Source organism: Hirundo rustica, chromosome 11, assembly GCF_015227805.2.
Source record: "Hirundo rustica isolate bHirRus1 chromosome 11, bHirRus1.pri.v3, whole genome shotgun sequence".
In the NCBI taxonomy this organism is placed as follows: Eukaryota; Metazoa; Chordata; class Aves; order Passeriformes; family Hirundinidae; genus Hirundo; species Hirundo rustica.
The window spans coordinates 19500941-19521494 of record NC_053460.1 but is presented as its reverse complement, the minus strand read 5'-3'; the positions used below and the strand labels follow the sequence as shown (position 1 = coordinate 19521494).

General features: G+C 46.0%; 2 protein-coding genes across 4 annotated transcripts; one reads left to right on the top strand and one right to left on the bottom strand.

The window, feature by feature from the left end:
* The first annotated feature begins 54 nt into the window (after window positions 1–54).
* Window positions 55–11831, top strand: TK2 (thymidine kinase 2). 3 transcript variants are annotated; one of them, XM_040075171.1, is made up of 10 exons: window positions 55–151; window positions 956–993; window positions 1725–1799; window positions 3201–3254; window positions 5141–5230; window positions 6591–6664; window positions 9201–9289; window positions 9587–9666; window positions 10910–10990; window positions 11382–11831. In XM_040075171.1, exons 1-10 carry the CDS (start codon window positions 55–57, stop codon window positions 11478–11480), a joined length of 777 nt encoding a protein of 258 aa, XP_039931105.1. In that variant the 3' UTR covers window positions 11481–11831. The 3 variants fall into 3 exon arrangements, with proteins under 3 accessions (XP_039931105.1, XP_039931103.1, XP_039931104.1); XM_040075169.1 differs by having other exon boundaries at window positions 6579–6664; XM_040075170.1 differs by lacking the exon at window positions 55–151 and adding an exon at window positions 168–321 and having other exon boundaries at window positions 6579–6664.
* Window positions 11832–13938: 2107 nt separating this feature from the next.
* On the bottom strand, window positions 13939–20554 carry LOC120757948 (uncharacterized). The gene is made up of 2 exons (XM_040075686.2): window positions 20243–20554; window positions 13939–18193 (listed from the first exon to the last, which is right to left on the bottom strand). The coding sequence occupies exons 1-2, from the start codon at window positions 20552–20554 to the stop codon at window positions 16694–16696; spliced, it is 1812 nt and encodes a 603-aa protein (XP_039931620.1). The 3' UTR covers window positions 13939–16693.

The following is a 20554-nucleotide window of genomic DNA, read 5'->3' as shown; positions in this document are numbered from 1 at the left end:
GGGGCGGGCCGGAGCGGCGCGCGGTGAGGGTCCGGACGGCGGCGGGGATGGGTCATGTGGCGGCGAGGCGCGGCCTGGGCCTGGGGCCAGCGGGGCGCGGGCAGCGCCGTGCCGGGCACCTCAGCGGGCGGGCCCCGCGCCGCTGCCGGCCGTAAGTGCGGGGTGGAACCGCGGGGACGGGACGGGTGGCCGCCCCTGGGCCCGGCTTCGGCTCCGTGCCAGCTCTCGGGATGCGCTGGAGCGGCTCCGGGGGAGCAGAAGCGGAGTCAGACCCGGGAGCGGGGTCAGATCCTGGAGCGGCTCCGGGGGAGCAGGAAAGAGGTCAGACCGTGGAGCGGGCTCAGAACTTGCAGCGGCTTTGGGGGAACAGGAGCAGGGTCAGACGTGGAGCGGCTCCGAGGGAGCAGGAGCAGGGTCAGACTGGAGCTCTGACCGGGGATGACCGCCGAGCCCATCCCTGCCTTCCTCCCATTCTTGGCCGGGTGAAGGGTCTCGTAAGCTCAGCTTGGCTTGGACCTTTTTTTTTTTTTTTTTTTTTTTTTTTCCCCCCTCGTGCAGTTCTGAGGTGCAAGGTGCTTGTTTTGGAACTGCTCTGTAATCCTCACTGTTACCCCACCGGGCCTGTGAGGCCAGTGGGTGCTGCTCCAACTGGTCTTTCCAAAATTCATTTTTCTCCTGTGCAAACCCACTGAGGAGCAGCAGACGTGTAGCAAAAATCTGATCAAGGTGTGAGCACTCACCACTGGACTTGGCACTGTCAGGGACAGTGGAGAACTTCATCTAAATGTGTCTGTTACATGATCCAATAATTACTGAAAACCTTGAAGGCTGTTAATTTAGAAAATAGTCATATTAAGGCCTAGGGAACGTAAAAATGTCCTGGAGGGTCTCACATTAAGAGGTTCAGTGTATCTAAGACCACTTTGATTTTAACTGTCGTTTATTTCTATTCTAGATAAGCATCTGATAAAAAAAGATGCTAGAAAGAGAATTGTAAGTATTTACATTTTTTTTCAGAAAACAAAGTAAACAGTGCAGCCTCTTTGATTATAATTCCATTATCTTTTGAGTGTGTGTGTATTGGCAAGTGTAAGCCATAGCTGTGTCACTGTGTCGTGGTGGGTCTGTCCCTGGGTCATACACTCTGTGCAAGGTTATGCTGGTCTAGTTCTGAAAATTGTAATAAAATTGTGAGGGCTTGTGTTAGGACAGGTGGCATTTTGGGTTCAGTGCTGCATTTGTAGCCTTGCCATTGACTTATATAACTCCCCTATAGATTATAAATTATTTTACGCTATAAATTATTTTATGGCAGTTGAAAAAATTCTCTGAGTTTATTTTAGTTGTTTAGGTTTCTGAAAATGAAAATGCAATCCCTCTTAAAGCTTATTATTACTTCAGCTGGCACTTATTTTAAGCTGGGAGTCAGGTCTCTGAGGTGGGCTGTGGCAGAGTGGGGAGCAACAGATGACCCACTGGAACCCCTGGGGTCCTGGGAAGGAAGCTGTAAGCTGGGCGGGGGCTGGCCGTGGGGGTAGCAGGGAGGGAAAAAGTGCTGGTCAGGGAGAGTCACAGCATCCAAACAGATCCCTAGTGCCTTCCCATGAAATTATCCTTTCCCAGTGTGGGCAGCTGGCACGTTGGAACGGGCAGGGTGCATTTCTAACACGCTGTTCGCTGTTCTGCCACGGTGTGGGTCTCAGAGTCACTCTCTTTTTCACCAGATCTGTATCGAGGGCAACATTGCAAGTGGAAAAACAACATGCCTGGATTATTTTGCACAAACTACCAGCATTGAGGTACTGGATGCACATTTCTTTGTCCTTATTTCCGTCTCTGGGCAGCTGATTGTTTTAGATCCAGCATGTCCTTGGGTGTGTGAGGAGGGAGCAGCAGGAGGCTGCTGGGGCACCAACCCAACTTTTCACAGCCAGATTGCAGCAGAGAAATGTAGATCACACGTGGTATGTACTGGATGCCAAAATACCCAGTAAAACCTGTGAATCAGAGTTTGTACCTTTATAAAGTAACAGCAACTCACAGAGAATGGGCATGTTTGGACTTGCCTGTTTGCCATTTCATGTCACTGAAATCTTAGATGGGTCTGGTAAAAGCAAAGTAAAGAATTATTATGTAAAAATACCTATGCCATGTAACAGAGATCCCAGTGAATAGATGGCTTCTTTTATAAAAGGAAAATCTGTTAGAAGTGTTTCAGGATATTTCTTAGACTGATCTAGTATTTGATTTTGTTTTGCTTAGAACCAGGTTAGGTGAAGGGCAGGCTTGTTGTATTTTAAACAAAATCAAGGTCAACCCTCAGTGAACAATTGTTCTTGTACAACAGTTATTAATGCTTTCCCCAACAGGCTTGGCAATACATCCGGTATTAAGTTTTAGGAATCCTCATAGAAGTGCTGGGTTGCCAGATATTACTTGGTAGTTTAACAGGAATTGTCCTTATGAAGTAATTAACTGTTAATCCAAAAGATAACAGACTTTAATTTGCATACCATGCAGCATTTTTAAGTAGCTACTTAAGTTCCCAAATTGATGAGAATCTCCTAGTCCTGACTTTACAGTATTACTGCAGATTTAGACCCTGTTTGAGCCAGGCAGGTCTCTTGTCATTTTACCTCTTCAGGGTAGAAGCTTTTCTGGTTCATTTTGTAAAAGATTTGAATACATTTTGTTTGTTAGAACACAACAATAAAATGAAAACAAATGTGGTAGCAGTCTGATCCTCTTCCTTTGCTGGCAAGTGTTACTTTCTGATAAAATAATTTGTAAGGGGATGGACTTGTCATTGAAATGCTAAGTACTCTGCTAAGCCGTTCTTTCCTTTACATTGCACTGATTTTGACTCAAGACAAAACAAACAAAAACCCCAAAACAAACAACAAAACAAACAAAACAGAGAGAGAGAAATTCTCTCCAGGCTTATGAGGTAGTCTAATCAGTGTTTAAAAATGGTAGGAAGATGCTGGATATTGACATTTCTCTATTTTTAGCAGTGTTCATTATTTCCTTTTATGTTACAGAATTTAGTACTGTTTAAGTGTGATGAGTTTTCAATACAAGTCCTGAATACTCTGATTTACTGCACAAGTATTCCTTCAAAATAGTTGTACACTTGTAGGGTCATATTAAGTATTTTGAACGTAAGATGCATTTAACATGGAGTAATTCTTTTTAACCAGGTTTTGAAGGAACCTTTGGCCAAGTGGAGGAATGTTAGGGGTCATAATATCCTGGTAAGTGGCAGAAATTATTTCTGCAGTTACAGTGACTGTTCTTTTAGCAAGATGTGTGATGGCTTTTTATCAGCCAGCAAAACTGCTACAAAAGGTATGATCCAAATGTCGCACAGCAAAAATGAAATCTCCACAAAGCAAAAGAGCTTCTACTGTGATTAAGACATGCATGTAATGGAAGCATTGCATATAAAATGTGGTTTTGGCAAGGACTGGGTGTGAGTTAAAACAATTCCCAGGAAGGTAAGCCCTGAGTGTGGCAGTTGTCTTTAAATGTGCTTGTGCCTGTTTCAAAGAAGGGAAGGATGTCACTCAAGGTGAGGGGTGGATCTGCTCAGTTAATGTTGTTTGACTGGAGTTCTGTGAACAGCTCTGGTGCCCCAGCGTAACGTAGGCATGGAACTGTTGGAGCAAGTCCAGAGAGGCCGTGGAGGTGCTGAGGGGACTGGAGCACCTCCCCTGTGGAGCCAGGCTGGGAGAGCTGGGGCTGCTCAGCCTGGAGAGGAGAAGATTGTGTGGAGACGCCCACAGCTCCTTCCAGGGTCTGAGGGGCTGCAGGGAAACCAGAGAGGGACAATTCCTCAGGAACTGCAGTGCCAGGATAAAGGGGAAAAGCGGACAGATTGAAAGAGGGTTAGCTTAGGTTGGATGTACCTTTAGGTTGGAAACTCTTCCCTGTGAGGGTGGGCAGCCCCTGGCACAGGGTGCCCAGAGAAGCTGTGGCTGCCCCTGGATCCCTGGCAGTGCCCAAGGCCAGGTTGGACATTGGGGCTTGGAGCAGCCTGGGACAGTGGGAGGTGTCCCTGCCCGTGGCAGAGGGTGGCACTGGATGGGCTTTGAGGTCCATTCCAGCCCCTTAACACTATGAATCTGTGATCCTGTGGCTGCTGCAGATAAGGAAAATTCAGCCCAGTGAGGTGTTAAGGGCTTCTGTTGTCTTTTGGGTGGCTGAGGCTTCTTGGAACTATTTCCCCAGGGATGTCCCTGGGTCCCAGGAGCAGCTGCACAGCAGCCTTGCAGGGGTGCTGGGAGTGGTCCCTGCTGTCAGCCTGTGCTCAGGGCTCAGCCCCTCTGCAGCAGCCCCAGGGTGGCTGAGGCAGGGATCTGTGCTCAGGCTCTGCTGTCTGCCTGTGGACACACCCCAAACCATATTTGCCCTATCATGTGTTAAATACCATCACTGTTAGCACAGGCCCTCTGGAACAGTAAATTCAGCAACAGAGGTTGCTGATGCCTTTCTGATTGTTAGTAAAGGGTGGGGCACGTGTTGCACGATACCACAGCACAGACCTGTGGGCTGAAGCTGTGCTGCTGGCTTAAAACTTGTCACCTCAGCCAACAGACATTGAATGATGTTTTGTTTTGAGTGAGATCCTTTCTCTGCTGTGCAGGATAGATTGTTGCTTGTAAGTTCTGTGTGTGGAACTGCAGCAGTCAGAAAGTAGAGGAGCTGCCTGAGAGCTGCTGTGAGGATTCTTTGGGAAGAAGAGCTGCTTGTGTTAAAGGATGCCTTTTCTGAGGCCCAGACCATACTTAGAACCCTGTATGATTTCTGGATGCATTGGGTGTACTGAGAGTCTGTCAGTGAACAAAAGTAGTGTAGTGGACAGGGTTTCTTTCATTACTTGGTTCTGACTGTTCCATGTGCAGAGTAACTAATTCCTGCTGACTTCAGCCAAGCTCCCATTCAGTGTCTGTAGGGACAGGGCCATAATTCTACATCTCCATCTACATTGTGGAGAGCAAACGATCGCTTAATTCTTGTCAAACCCGCACTTCTTAGAGCAATGCTGTTGTAGGGCAAAAGCTTCCAAATTACCCAACTTCCTGTTGTGCTGTTTGTCCTAACAAATCTCCATCTGTCCTGCTTCCATGTCTGACCCCAGGGCTTAATGTACCAGGATGCATCCAGGTGGGGGATAACTCTGCAGACCTATGTCCAGCTGACCATGCTGGAGCAGCACACCAGGCCCATGGTAAGGAAACTTACTTTTAAATTTTAAGAATAATTAGATGTGGTTATGAGTGCTAAATCCTTTTAACCTTGCGTTCAAGAGTTGAGATGCTGTGTGTGTATTCATTCTTTGTTCCTGCAGTGAGTAGGAATTTCTGTGGTGCAGACATTGATATGCTCAGCATGTGCTCTGGGGGTAAAACCTCTGCCTCCTGCTTGCTCACAACTTCCCCAAACTGATCCTGCTGTTTGGGCACACCTTCTGGAGCTAGGCTTGCACAAATCTCTTCCTCATTTCATGTCAGTGACTTGTCTGTGATTTCATTATTTTGAATCTTTGGCAAGCACCAGGTAATCTCATGTTAGAATTCATAGCACTGCCTCCCGCTGTCTAGTACAAATTTAGCCATTGCTTATTCTGTTTATGCAAAATACTTCCACTATTGTTTTTTAGTGCTTTTTCAGGTGGTTTACATACTTTTTTTCCTTGTAATGTTTTTTAATTTTTTTTAATTAAATTTCACATCCTACCTTTTTATCAAGATTTCTTCATTTTTTTCTCCTTCAAATACCTTTTGTTACATTCTATGCTGTCTTCCATTCCCTGATTTCAAGACCTGGTCTTACATGTCATGCTTATATTTTACTGATTGTTCTTATGTTCTGTTTTCTGAGTTTGTGTCAAGGCAAACTTTAAGCGTTGAGAAATATGAAAGTGGCACATACAATCATTAGGTTTTTGGAAGAGGTGTTTTTCCAAGACAGTAGAAATTCTGTTCTGTTGGAGAAGTTCATTCGAGAATTCCTGAGGATTTTCCTGTATTTCAATCTGAGCTTTTTTTGTAATTTGAGCCTTCCTGGAGTAATTTTTGCTTTGTTAATGTGCAGAAATCTGAGTGAGAAGTTGCTCTGTCAGGCCCAAGAGTGTCAGAGGATCTCCCTGCTCAACATGAAGGGCTGGTGGAACACATGCAGGGCAGGCTGAGGCCAGGGCTGTCTCAGCTGCAGTTATTTATTTTAAAAGTCCTGTTTCCTTTCTTTGAATGTCTGATGCCAGCCCTGTGCTGTGACCCAGCAATGCATGGGACAGAGCAGCAATTTGGGGAGCAGTAGTTCCCAATGTCCTGCAGATCCCAAGTGGATGGCTGCTTTTTTGTACCCTCAGTTAGCTGCCACTGCTCGGCTGAAGGCTGAGCACTTAGCTTTGAACTGGTGTCTGAATAACAAATAAGAGTAGGATCAGGAGTCCTTGTTTGTTTTGTGGTTCCCACCCTCCCAGTAAGTTTGTTTCTCACAAGATCTGAAAATTGTATTTCATATCTGCCATATGAGTCTGCAAAGCAACAGGCATGAAAATGTACAGGGTCAAGTTTATGTTGCAGATTGCCCCCATAAGGATGATGGAGCGATCGATTCACAGTGCAAAGCACATTTTTGTGGAAAACCTGTATCGAAGGTATGGGATGTGGCTTTCTACTTGACTTTCTTGGATTAATTACTTTTAATATATATCTAATAAAATGATCATTTCTTTGGTAATGTGCGTTTAAGGGGCCTGTGAAATCTGACAGTTCTGTGTTGGAGTGGCAGTGTGTTTGGTATGGGCTGTGCTGCCCACTTCCTGTAGGACTCTGGAAAACCTTTTTCAGCAGTGCTTCTGAATATTTAGAACTCAGTATTGTTTAGACACCATCTGCTCTCCAGCTGAATACCCAAATCTTGCTTGAATCAAACACATGCTGGACAGGTAAAAAAACACCAGGGTATAAAGAACAAGACTGTGGGAGGGAGAGAACTAGGCAGTGTTTTCCAGCCTGGCATCCAGGATTGGCATTTCTTGCAAACAGGGACTCAAGTCGTGTGCTCTTGCTCAGAATCAGGATTGACAGGATCAAAATAAACTGCAAGCCTTGGTAGGCTGTGAGTAAAGACAGAACAGTCACCTATTACCTGTTCTAGGCAGAACTCACCCATCCCAAACTAACTGAAACAGTGCAGGAATCAGGGTTTTGTTTGGTTGTTTGGAATGCTGTTCTTCTGTCTGGAGTTTCTGTGTCAGATGCGTTTTAGTGGGTTTTTCAGTGTCCTGAGGGACAAACCCAGTTTGTGCCACAAGGTGTCATCCATGCTGCACGAGCACTTCCCTGCCACAGGAATGCCTTTGGAAGTGGGGAGAGACACACATTATTCATCCCAGTCCACACACAGTGCAAGCAGCCTAGAATATCCTCCTTTTTAATTACTGACTTCTTTTTAATATAGGCAAAGTGCTTTTTTTCCCAAAGATTTAGTTGCTGTGAGGCTAAATCTGTTTGTGTCAACTCTGTGAATTGATTTAAATGCCCTTAAAATTGTTGTTATTATTAAGATGTTCTGTGGCTGCAGCACTTTTCAAATGTTAGAAAAAAGGCATTTGCTTTGTTTTGTTACAGCAAGCTAGAAGGTAGCTGATAGTACCAACAGCAAGCCAAAAGAAAAGGATGTGTAAAAGGATTATAAATAAAACAAGGAGTAATTGAGGGATGTATGAAGTAGCTGTTTTGTGACACATTAAGAATTGAGTCAATCTGGCTGTGTTAGGTGAGATTTAAATGTGTGCACGAGTGTGCATGGTGTGCTGCAGGTGAGCACTGCAGTTCACTGTCCCTCTGAATCCATCACAGGTTATGATAGAAAACTCAGGCTGTTCATGTTGGACTTAGGCAGTAAAAATGTGACTTGGTAGGAGCCAAATGTCAGCAAACTCTGGAAATGTAAGCACCATTTGGTGCTTTTTATATTCCCTGTATCTTTATGGCTCTTGAGCCAGAGTCCTCCCAGGGTTACCCAGGGAAAGCGAAGGTGTCTGCAGGGCAGGTCAGTGCAGAATTGACTTGGGTGTATCTGTCTTTTAGGGTAGGAACAGCAGAGCTTTTTCTTATTTCCGATTCCTTTCAACCTTCCTGTTTCCCCCATCTATCCTGGAGAAGAGTAGCACAATCAGAGTTGGGCTGATGTAGATCCCTGCTTCCCAGAGCTGATGTATTAGAAGAGCAGCAGTGACCAGTGCTACCCCATTTCTGGATGGCACATCAAGAGAGGAGGTGGTACAGACAGGGATTTTGCTTTTTTCCCATACTTTGGGGAAATATCTTTATTACTTTTGCTCAGTTTTGCAAGTGGTCAAAGCAAGTTGCCAGGGGACTGGTTTAGAAATCTGTGGAATATTTTTCTTCAGTCCTATTTAAAATGGCATAACTGGTCTTAATTACTCAGCTGGAGAGCACAGGAGCCTTCCAACTCCATCTTTTAAAAAATTTTTCTATGGCAGAAGTGTATAGGAAAGAGTATGTGTTGCTGTTACCAGTTTTGAAGAGAGGATACTGTAAAATTAGCAATATTTGACAATCAAAATATGGTAATGAGTGAAAATTGATACACTAAGAAAAACATAGTATGTGATTCTTAACATGATGTCCTCAGTAACTCCCTTTTACTTGTGTTGTCTGATACTTTATTATTGTCGCTGAGATAACTTTGGGACATTTGTCTCCAACATTCTGTGCTCAGAGTTCAGAGTTCCAGTTAAGCATAATGGATATTTCATTGCTCTTTCCACAAATATTTCTTACAGTGGGAGTAAATTATTGACACATTGACATTATATTTTTGCTGTCTTTTACTTTGGCTTCTGTTAGGAATTATTGGTACTGCTCAGTAAATCCAGCCCTTCTAATAACATGCCCTGGGACAGATTTGAACTGATGCTGACACAGAGAACCTGAGCAATAAATACCATTGAGTACTTAAATAAAAAAAAGGAAAAGATTTGGTCTTTCTATTTTATAAACAATTGTTTATGGGGCCTTCAATTTGGGTGGGCATAATGTTGGCCTTCTTTTCATAAATGTTGGAGTAAATTGGGGAGGGATTCTGGTCAGGTGAGCAAAATGAGAGTTTGGAGTTGATCTCTGCATGCTGCTCAGTGAGTGATGCCTCTTGTGTTTGTTCAGTGGAAAAATGCCAGAGGTGGATTATGCTGTCCTAAGTGAATGGTTTGACTGGATCCAGAAAAACACTGATGTTTCAGTTGATTTGATAGGTAACACCTTGATGGGCCTGGAGGGCTGTGGGTGTTTGTGGGTGGGTTTCCTGTCAGGGAGAAAAAGTAATTTTTGTTTCTTGGCTCATAAATAATCACATTATTCAGTATAAAAGTAAACATCAGACAGCTTGGGTTTGTGGGTGGTTTGTGGGTTGATTCGTGGCAGTGCCAAAGGGGAGGTCGAGTGGTGATACCCAAGCCAGGATATTTCCTTTCTGTAATTTTTGAAATCAGTTACTTCTTTGATTTAAAGCTGATCCTTGAACATAACTATTACATTTTTTGTTTCTGCAGTTTATTTACAGACATCTCCTAAAGTTTGTTATGAGAGGCTAAAGATACGATGCAGAGAAGAGGAAAAAGTCATTCCTCTGGTAAGGAGTTCCTCTGATCAATGTGCTTACAAGGAGCTTTGAAAATTGAATGATTCCAGTCTAAATACTGAAATTGTATCCTGAATAGATTGTCAAAATGTGGTGCAGCTGTTTCCACTGCAAACTAAACCCTGAATATTGAATTTTGATTTATTTAACAACAACAAAAAAAATCTGTCATGCATGCTGACTCTCCCAGATGTTCTGTTGTGGTAATCAGTGCACTGTGGCTGACTTTAGGTGCAGTATTAATCAACTGGTAATCTTCTCTAAGATGTAAAAGTCAATTGCCTTTGTACCATTAAATGGCACAAAAGCACCCAGGTGAAGCACCGGTATCTGGGCCTGCGGGTGCTGAGATTTCCCTGGGCACACTTTGGTGTCTGCTCTCACCAGGATGTTTGTGCTTGAAAAGTGTCTCTGCTGTGGCTGAAAAGAAGCAACTCCTTGAAAATTGTGAGCTTGGGGATCTGCTTAAAAACAAACTGTGGTGATGGAACAGTGACTTTCTGTGCCAATTTACAGCATGGCCCTTCATGGCACAAGGCTTCCGAAGAAGCCTGACCAGACATAAATGCAGTTCCCTCTGCAGCTCTGGGTGGGTGGCTCAGGAGAAGCAATTGTCAGTTGAAGATCTGTGCAAAGAGCTAAATTTTGGGCCATGTGAAATTTTGCCTTGAGAATAAATCCTCCTGTAATGGATTTGAAGAGCTCTTGTGTTATTTTGCAGCCCTGCTGAAGAGGGGAGCAGTTATGAATGAGCAATGTGAAGTGGTCTCCATGAAGAAAAAAACCGATTGATGACAGGCAGAAGAGCTTTTGGAGGAAATTGAGTTTTGAGAAAGTGAACTGGGAATTTTAGGGAAATGTACTGACACAGAAAGTGCCTCCCATACATATTCTTTGCAGCCTTGCCCTTTTTGTCCTTACTTTGTTGTATTTTTCTCTGTAAAAACCTTGAACCACATTTTACCTGTGGGAGAAGATCATGGTTGCTTGATCTTAAAAGGAGCTGAGAGCCCTGTGCTCCTGTAAGCTGTGTCTTTGAGGTCTTCCTTGAGTTAAACTCTGTACTGGGAATGAATTTTTCTCAAAAACCTTCTGATGCTTTTTATTTTTTGTTAGTGGAAGATATGCGTTGCAGGCTTTTGTATGTGTCTCTTAACTGCTTCCCAAATGGATAAAGATGGCAATGTGTGTGTCATCCCTGGGCATTTGTGTTATTCCAGTGCCTCTTTTCTAGGAATATTTAGAAGCTATTCATGAGCTCTACGAAGAGTGGCTCATTAAACGTGCACTGTTTGAAGTTTCCTGCCCAGTACTTGTGAGTATTATTTTAATTATAACCAATTAGGCATGTGGGGGATTGTGCTTTCCAAATAATAGGAGCATTGTTTAGTGGTAAAATTAAATAAATCTGCTTTTCTGATAACCTTTGGATAAGGACAACCTGAGACAAATGTGATGGCTGTTGGTGTACGGCATAAAAGTGGGGTCTGCCATCTCTGCAGTGGAATTTGAGGGGCTGTTCACTGGGGTTGCTGCCAGGATCGGCCGTGTAGCTTTTAAGGGAATGCCAAATTCCCAGCAGAAAGAAGCTTGGGCAGATCCCTAGGAGTATCCCAGTTTGGCTGCACTGGCAGTCCTGTTCTGCTCAAAAGAAGCCAAGTTCTGTGGTGTCAGTTATTTCCAGTGTTCATCTTCTTCTTTCCAAGGTTATTGGAGCTGACCACGACATGCAGAAAATGATAGAGAAGTATGAAGAAAACCGGGACCAAATACTGAACCCACCGAACAGACAAGACCATTTATAAAACCTGGGACTGTTGTATCAGAAATCATCAGTTGAAGTCTGATTTGGTATTTTTAATATTTAAATATAATGGGTATTGTTTTTGCACTGTGCTTTACAGAATGCTGTGGACTTCCAGCTCTGAAATGCTTAGCTACCAATCAGGAACAGAATATGAGCCAATTCCCTTTGTGTTTTTAGGTTTTCCGTCAGCTTTACTGTGTCAGTTTTGTTCAGCTAAAATGTGGCTGTTTCCCTTATTTCCCACTTCACTGTTGCTCCCTAGAAGTAACTTTAATGTCTTCTATTCTTTTTCCCCAAAGACGACCCTGTTTTTGTAATTTGAAATAAACGATTTATTACGCCCCTCTGAGGGAGGGTACCTGAGGTTTCTCTGCATAACCCCCTTGGGCTGAATGGGGGTAAAACAACCCCAAATAGCGAGGGTGTGTACAAAGGACAGGGCTGTCAGCCCGGCCCTGGTGCCCAGCAGATCATCCTGAGCGTGAGCACATGGCACGGACTGGGTAACCCAGGGTAACCACGGCATCAGCCCCAGCCAGGCTGGGTTTAGGAGGGGCGGGTCCTGCCTGGCCCACCTGATCTCCCCCAGCCAGGTGCCCCTCCTGGGGGGTGAGGGGAAAGGCTGTGGATGTGTCTCCCTGGAATTCAGCAGAGCCTTTGAGCCCTCTCCTGTGGCATCTCGTGGAGATGCTGCAGCCCCAGCTTGGCCAGGGCCGTCCTTGGCTGGGATGGGAACTGATGGCTGGGCCCAGAGTGATGGGAATGGGATCCCCCTGGGATCCATGCTGGGACCAGTCCTGTGGAACACCTTCACTGATGTCTGGAGGAGGGCCCTGAGTTCACCCTCAGCTAGCTGATACCTGTCGGGTGGGAATGGGATCTGCTGGAGGGCAGAAGGCCCTGCTGAGGGCCCTGGCCAGGCTGGCTGGATGTGCCAAGGCCGCTGCCATGAGGTCCAGCAGGGTCAAGGGCCAGGTCCTGCACTTGAGCCACAGTGAGCCCCTGCAGCTCCAGGGGCATGTCTGGACGTGGCACTCAGTGCTCTGGGCTGGGTGACAGAGTGGTTGGTTACAGGCTGGACTCAGTGACCTCTGAGGTGTTTTCCAACCTCAGTGATTCCGTGATTTTCAAACAATTGAATTGCAGTAGAAAGGAAAGGTGCAGCTCTGGCACCCTGGTTTTTCTGAGTTTTTTTAAAGCCTTTTGATTGTTCATAAAATGGAGTCAGACTTTTTAGCTACTGAACAATATTAGGAGCAGTTTCTGCTTTTCTCACACATGTAACATAAACAAATCTTTTGTTTTTCATTCTCTGTCTTTTGTTTGCATATTTCTAACCTGAAAACAATTGTAACTGACAGTTGGTCTGGCCATTTGGCTGGGAGGTGAAAACTCCAGGAGCCAATCCACAGCCAGACCCACAAATGTATAAAAAGTAAGAAATAAACAGGCAGAGGGGCTCTTGGCCTTGGCTCAGCCTTGGGCTCTCTCGGAGGAACTCTCTGCCCTGCGAAATCTCTCATCTCTGTGTGATTGCTTTGCGTATCCCGATCACACAGCTCTTTGGGTTCAAGTACAAAAATACCACAAGGTGTGGAAGGCAAGGGTAAGAGGAGCAGGTAATGGAAAGGTCTCACAGCAACGAGGCTGGATTGTTGGAATTTTGATGTCCACGGCCAGGTTAACTGTTCAGTTTTGATCCCTTGGGGTGCTACCCACCAAACAAAAGGCTCTGAGGGTTGCAGACATTCCATTTCGTATGGGAACATGTATCCTTCCCCAGGGAAATGATTCCTTTGTCAGCTCTAACACTGAGGGCCATGCAGAGCCTTCAGCTGGAGCCCCTCTGGCTCTTGCCCACTTGTGCTCCTGTGCTGTGTGGGCACCACGGACCTGAGCAGAAGCTGGCTCTAGGAAAGTGCTGCTCTACCCTCTGCTCCTTATTCCCCTTTCCAGGCACATCCTGAGTGGCCATCAGGCGCCTGAGGCAGAGCAAGGCATTGACTCCTCCCTGCCCAGGCTTTACACACTTCATAGCAGAGGGGGAATGTTCCTTATTTTATTACTGGAGGAAGCAAATGAAGTGCAGGGAGTTAAGGTAGCTTTGTTAAACAGATATTACCACTTTGAAATGGTGTTTTGTTCTAGTTCTGCCCACATTAATGCAACTTCATTGAATTCAGGAAGTTCTTTCTCCTCTACAGGACATCACAATACAACTTAGTTCTGAAGAGAACTCTGCACTGGTAGTCCCACTGAATTCATGCAAAAAATTTTAAAAAACCCTCAAAACACGGTTTTTGTAAGTGATTGCAGAATGGCCCTGAGGTTTTTTTTTCAGGTGGCTTTTTATAGAGAGCTTATTTTATTTGTGTTCATGAGATCCCCAGCCCTGCTCTGGCAGAGCTGAGGAATAGTGAAAATACAGAGTGCATGGGACTATGTTATTATTTTCAAATTTTTCTTAAAAAATCCTAGAATTAATTGATTTCTTAACTGGTTTGCATTCTTTGATTTTACTTCTTTTTGTAAAGAAAAACACAGGTGTTTTTTGGGTTTATATCACAATCAGTTTATTGTGACCTGTAAGTACTTGGAGAGTAGAGAAAACCAGTGGGGGTTTCATTCCTGGACTTGTTAAAGGAAGTGCCGAGTTGCCCTTCACTCGTGCTTTACCCTCTGAGTGCTGCCTTCAAGGGAATCCTTTCAATGCAGCACTCAGACTGCTCTCACACTGATTTTCTGGGTAATGTTAGGGAAATGATCCCAGAAGTACAGAAAGTATTTTCCCCCTACTGGTCTGGTTCTGGTTGATTTAGCCGGAACAAGCAAGGCTTCATTAGCACTTTGATCACTTTGTACAGACATTTGTTAGGCACTTAGTGCAGGGTAGAAACATTCAGTTATGTGGCTTTTCAACAGTATGTGATGGTGCTGCTTTTGGACATCACTGCTCTTGCAGGGTTGTGGTTTGCCTAAAACCCATTGCACCAAAAGAACCACATCCAGTTGGGAATTGCAGCTCCTGTCCTGTCCTTCCCATCTGGTGAGCTGTTTCTTTTCTAAATCACTGCAACTTACTAAGTGCACAGAGAGAGTATTTCCTAGTGAAGTACTAAAGTTTGTGATCCCAGGAATGCCATTCTGCTGCTCTGTTGTAAATCTTTAGAATTTGAGCTTAAAAGTAAGATTTTGTGTGGTAAGTAATTATCTTACTTATTGCAGCTTCTTTGTAGGGGGATACGAAATATTCTCAATACCTTCTGTTGAGCTTTCAAAACTTTTTCTTCTCTAAGAGTCCAAAAGAACCATTTCTTTGGAAATGGTTCTATATGTTTGAAGCTCGGTCATCTGCAGTTTGTTCCTAATTTTAATTTCACTATGGACATACATTTTGCACAGCATAGAAAATGTCACTTAATGGTTTAGTACAGAGAATCTTACAGCCCAAAGGATGCCACTGTTACTTGTCAGGACACAGCCCTGTGAACGCTTTTTGTTCCTAACGCCCATTTCTCACAGCCCCGCCCAGAGCTGAAGGTAGTCCTGTCCCTTGGTGTTACCTCAGGCAAAGTTACGTTTCTCCTACACTGCTGGAATCAGGGGATGACCCTGATAAATTTCAACCATTAGTTGTTCAAAAAGCCAATCTTTATATTTTAGTTCCTGAGGTTTTTCTAGTCTAATCCATATGTGCTCCTCTGAATTTTTTGGGGGGGATGAAAGTCAATTACAAACAATTCATACAAAATTAATTTCATATACTATTTTAACTGTATATGAAAGGCATTTTTTAGCATTCAAAACTGAGCTCCATACTAGCCACTGTGACGAAAATTTAACCCAGCTCAAACCAGCACACATTTCAGGGCTACTGAAAAAGCTGCTTGAAGCAGTATTAAAGTGTCTTTCTAGGTAACAAGTGCATCACAGAATCCCAGAATTTTTAGAGTTGGAAGGCAGGGTCACCTGGAGCAGGTCACACAGGAGTGTGTCCAGGCAGGTCTGGAATGCCCAGAGGAGACTCCACAGCCTCCCTGGGCATCTGCTCCAGGGCCCTGCCCCCTCCACGAAAACAAATACTTACTCATGTTGAGATGAAACTTTGTGTTTTAGTTTATGGCCATTGCTCCTTGTTCTGCTGCTGGGCACCACCCTCTGACACCCCTTGGAGATGTCTGTATGAAGAAGCACTGGAGACTGTGCCTTAGCACAACAGCAGCGTGCTTTCTTAAATGACTTCAGAGCTGTGTGTGACACAGGCTCAGTGCTGGGGCCCCAGCTGATCCAACACTCCTGAGCTTTCCACACAGCACTCCCACCTGCAGGATATCCCTGATTCTGCCTCTGCTGCTCACTGGGATCATTCTCTGAGCACATTTTTTTTTCCTGCCACTGAAATGGTGAAGAATGAGGTTTTTTCCCTTCATTTTAGTGAGGAGAACTAGCCTGCAGAACAATTCCGTGAACTTTTGGTGCAGAATTAAGTGTCAGGAGCAGGGGCAAGGGAAATGGCAGCCATAGCTAGACTTCTCTCTTCTGGTGGGAGTGAACAGTTAAAAAGCTCAAGGCTTCTCTTGGAAAATGTAGTGGTGGCCACAAAATACTTTGGTAACAAATGGAGGCAGATATAAAACCTGTAACTCAGGTTAATGCCTCTACAAAACCAAGTGTTCACAGAGCTGTTTCCCTCTTTAAAGCTAAAGGAATGTTATCAAACTTTCTTGACCTGTTTTCAGCTGAAGTCAGGAGGAAGATTTGCTCAGACACAGCTTCAAAGGAATGCAGAGTGTTAATAGAAGTACACTCCAGTACGGCATTTGTGAAGCTGGGTCTTCCAGCTTAGAAGAATTTACCTTGTACTGGAAGAGTAGTCCAGGAATAAGTTTGTGAAGGGAAAAAAGAAAAGTGGGATGCCCAGCTGAAGAAACCTGTCTGGCACTAAGAACAGCCAGAAGGAATCTGACTGATGAATTAAATGGATTTAAACTTGTATAACCTTGCCTACCCTTTATAAAGGTGACCATTCAGCTTTCCTTGTGAAAGGAACCATTAAGAATTTGTGTAACTCCTGCTATTCACTGTCCTAAAGCAGTGATGTGGTTTGGGTTTTTTCAGAATTGACAAAGCCAGTCACGTCCCTGACAACAGGATCAAGGCCACAGGTGAGAGGACAATCCCCCCAGGTATTACAAATAAAGCACTACAGACTCAGGTGTGATGGCCCAGCACTGCCTGGTCGGTTCTGTCAATGATGACATAAGGCTCCTGGGTGTCAGTCTCTTGGGAATTACAGTTCTCCAGCTTCCCTTCCCTACCTCCAGCAGAGTCACCTGCAGGCTGCACCAGGCTCCTCCTGCCCTGCGCGCTGCTCCTGCCCCCGTGTGAGTGCCGCACTTCAATGCTTTGGGGGGGGATGTAAGTGAGGTTGGGGGGCTCTCTGACGTGCCTGAAGCACTCAGAAGCTGGGTGTGCAGGATCCATGAACAGTCTCTTGCTGTCAGAACCAGGAGTGGAATTCTCCGTGTGCCCGGCAGGACAGCACAGACCTGAAGGTGGCTTAGTGTGTGACACCGCTCTCCTGTGTGGCTCAGCATCAGTCAGGTATGTGTGTTTTATCTGGGAGCGATTAGATTCTCTAATGTGCCTGTCACTTGTTCCTGCATAGGCCACTGCCTCAGGCTGGCCAGTTTCCTCTACTGGATATGTAAGTTCTTCCTGAACATCCTTGATTTGTAGTTCTGTGAAGGTTAAAGCCAGTTCACAAACATCCTCTTCCCTGGGGATGTTGCAGTTTTGGGCAGAGGCAAAGTCCTTGTAGGGCAGAGACTTCAGCTCAGTGGGTTCATCACCGGGGGCTGGGTCTATGCAATTTATGGCATCATTAATTTCTGCTTCAATGGATCCTTCTGGGACTCCTGGAGCTTCAAACTCCAAGGTGATTTTGCTGTCACAGGAGCCGTCAACAAACATGGCAAAGGCTGGGGGGCCACTGGCTCCCGGTGACAGAGGGGCAGGCCCCGGTGCACGTGTAGCTGACTCTGCAGCCCCTGCCAAGGCACGCTCCTCACTCAGCCTGGCTCTTGGCTCCTTTTCCAAAGCCTTTGGAGAGAGAATCTCACTGAAGATGGGTGTTTGTCCTATGACAATGTCACTGTATTTGATCAGGAAGTCCTCGCTGTCTGAGCACTTGCCTGGGAGATGCGTGGTGTTGATGCCTTGCCTTTGGTGCTCCTGGAGGCTGATGGGGGACGCGGCAGCTGCTGACTGAGCCACATCCCCTTTGATCCTCAGATTCCCAGCAGCTTCAAAGGATGCAGCATAGGCAGCTGAACACTTCTGCTGGGGAGCAAGGCACAAAGGTGTCTCACTGTTCCCTTCATTTCCCAGACTTTCAGTGTTTCCTCTCTGGGCTGTCTGATCTTCCTCATCCTCCTCTCCTTGATGCCGATGTGTTTGTGTTCCCTTCTGCAGGCTCTTCTCCAAATTGCCATGTTTTTCTTCATTTGTCATCTCGAGGATGGCTTCACACTCGATTCTTGCCAGAAATATCTCAAATGCAGTCTGCTTCATTTCCTCATTGTTCCTCTTTTTGACAAGTGAAAACTCTGTAGCTGTAGTTGCAACATAACCTATTTTCTCCAGGACTGCTTTCACAATATCCTCTGGGAGCACTGGTTGGATGTAGTAGACAAAATTCCCAGTGAAGGTCTAGAACAGAACGCAACATGGAAAAGCTGGTGAACACTGGGGAAGTCGGTGCAGGGAAATGTGAAAGAGCTGATTTCCTAAAGATCAAAAATACTTCAAAACTTGCTTAGAGCTTTCAGAAGACTGTGTTCTAGAAGTCTGAGTTTCGAATTGCAGCGAGTGAGGCTTTTCTAACAGCACTATTTTGGCAGCCTCTTGAGTATTGTAGCTTTGCTGCAGCACATCAGTTTCAGTGAAGTTGTGCCAGTTTAAACCTGCTGGGGTCTTGGCTAAGAGTACCAGTATTCAAAAACGAAGGGAGTAAGGAAATCATTTTAGTCAAACTAGAGAAACTCAGAAACAACCCTTAAGTATTCTACCGAACCTAAGCTTTTTAAATAAACAGAGGTTCACAGAATGAATAACTGAGGCCTTTTCCTAAACAGACATGATGCACTCACTGTGAATCACATTTCTGAGCTGCTGACATTTTTGTTGTCCATGGTTCAGACTCCTGCTGTGAACCTTACTACCCTTGAATTAAACTGCCATTTTTTGAAAGCACGTTTCTGAAGAGAGACTAGTTTAACAGAAATATTGTCCAAACACCTCTCTTTGCACAAGCTGTCTGCAAAACACTGATGAAATGCCACTGTGCAACAACTTAAGAAACTGTTCAATGTTTGCTTGGTTTTACAGCTACCCCAGGCATGAGGCCTAGTTTGTATCCTGGAAGTGGTTTTTGGTTTTGTCTGAAACCCTGTGACAGGAGACTATTCTGAGCTGGGCATGACCAAATCTTGGCAAGTCAGAACAGAACAGAGGTGGGAAAGCAAAGTCAGGATTTCCAGGAGTGGGGTACTTGTTTTCAGGCTACCCAGCTTGGGCCGGACCAAGGCTGACCCCTGAGCATCAGTGACACAAGCAGAAGGTTCAGGAGAACAAAACTGACCTCCAGAATGGCCACAGTATAATTCTCAGACAGATCTGTCAACAGTGCCCTGCACTCCTCACCTTCTGTTCCTTCTGGAGGGAGGGCAGCAGCGGGCACTGCAGGCACATTAGAGCAGGTGAGAGGTAGGACATGGGAAATACTATTCCATGTATTTCAGCAGCTTTCAATCAAATCGGTAGGTGCATAAGGTACTGCTTATACCAACTTGTGTCTTGCAGTAGAATTATTTCAAGCATGCAGCAGGCTGTCTTACACTTTGGGTTACCCACAGTGGTCTTCAAAGTTTAATTTTAATGCAGCCTAGGATTCTTGTGTTAGGAAAAGCTGAACCCACTAAGTGTAGACCTTACTATCTTATGCTTTGCCCTGTTTTAGGGAGATGAATGAGAAGAGCAGGAATTTACAGCTGTTTGTGAATCCACAGGTGAGACCTAAGTGCGGGAAGAAGCAAGAATGGCTTTTCCTCACCCGCACCTCTTGCCAAGCAAGAGCAGTAAGTTTGCATTTGGGGGTTTAGGCAGTCTGTTTACATCTGGGATATGTGAAGCTGGCTGTGTCTTCTGGGCAATGAGACGTGTTCAGTGCGCTGGGGACGGGGTAACCATGACTACCCTGCTGCAAAAAAACAACAGCGTTTCCTCTGTCCAAGGGGCTGTCCCTGCACACTCCACCAGCTGCTCAGAAGCTGGGATCAGGGACCAGAGAGGCACTGGCCTACCTGGCTTTGGCAACAAGCCACTGCAGGTGGCCACTGCTTAAAACGTCCCTGCTTATAGGCAGATTTTGGTCAGAGCTTAGTGTGATCAAAGGCAAACCCTTTCAGGGTAGCTTTTAATTTCTCTGCTGTCTCACCACAACGAGGGGCTCTGTTCCCTGTGCCCGGAGCTGCTCAGCATTCCCGGCCTCAGCGAGGACAAGGCCCGTGAAGGCCAGTGAACACCTTTGAGCAGCCCTGCACCGTGCTGGGCACCCTGCCTTCAGCCGGATGTGCTCCTGACCGTGCTCCCTGTCCCGAGCAGGGTGTGCTCCTGACCCCATCCCACGTCCCGGTGCCGCTGCCAAGCCCCGGCCCGGGAAGGGGCCTCGTTGCCCCGGGGCGGGCGGCAGTGCCGTACCTTGAGGGAGCGGATCTCTCGGCGCCAGGGGCACAGCAGGAGGTTGATGCAGAGCAGCTCCAGCAGCTCCAGCGCCTTGAGCAGGTCGCGCGGGCCGCGGCCGCCCCGCGCCCGCCGGCAGCGCTCGGCCACGCCGCGCACATCCAGGGCCCCGCGGCGCCCCGGGCCCAGCAGCCGCCGCGCCCGGGCCTTGAGCGCGGGGTCGGCGCAGGCCGCGAGCTGTCCCTGCGCCGCGCGGGCCGCCAGGTGCGACACGTACTCCCTCAGCAGCGCCGGCTCCGCCATGGCGCCCGGCCCGGCCCGCGCCGCCAT

What these genes read in the sequence shown, in the direction of transcription:
- TK2 (XM_040075169.1), top strand. Translation starts at nt 55, where the DNA reads ATGTGGCGGCGAGGCGCGGCCTGGGCCTGGGGCCAGCGGGGCGCGGGC. An exon ending in GCCCCGCGCCGCTGCCGGCC is followed by an intron (nt 152 to 955) that starts GTAAGTGCGGGG and finishes TTTCTATTCTAG; the next exon opens with ATAAGCATCTGATAAAAAAA. An exon ending in AGGAAAAAGTCATTCCTCTG is followed by an intron (nt 9,667 to 10,909) that starts GTAAGGAGTTCC and finishes CCTCTTTTCTAG; the next exon opens with GAATATTTAGAAGCTATTCA.
- LOC120757948 (XM_040075686.2), bottom strand. Translation starts at nt 20,554, where the DNA reads ATGGCGGCGCGGGCCGGGCCGGGCGCCATGGCGGAGCCGGCGCTGCTG. An exon ending in GAGAGATCCGCTCCCTCAAG is followed by an intron (nt 18,194 to 20,242) that starts GTACGGCACTGC and finishes GTTCTGTTCTAG; the next exon opens with ACCTTCACTGGGAATTTTGT.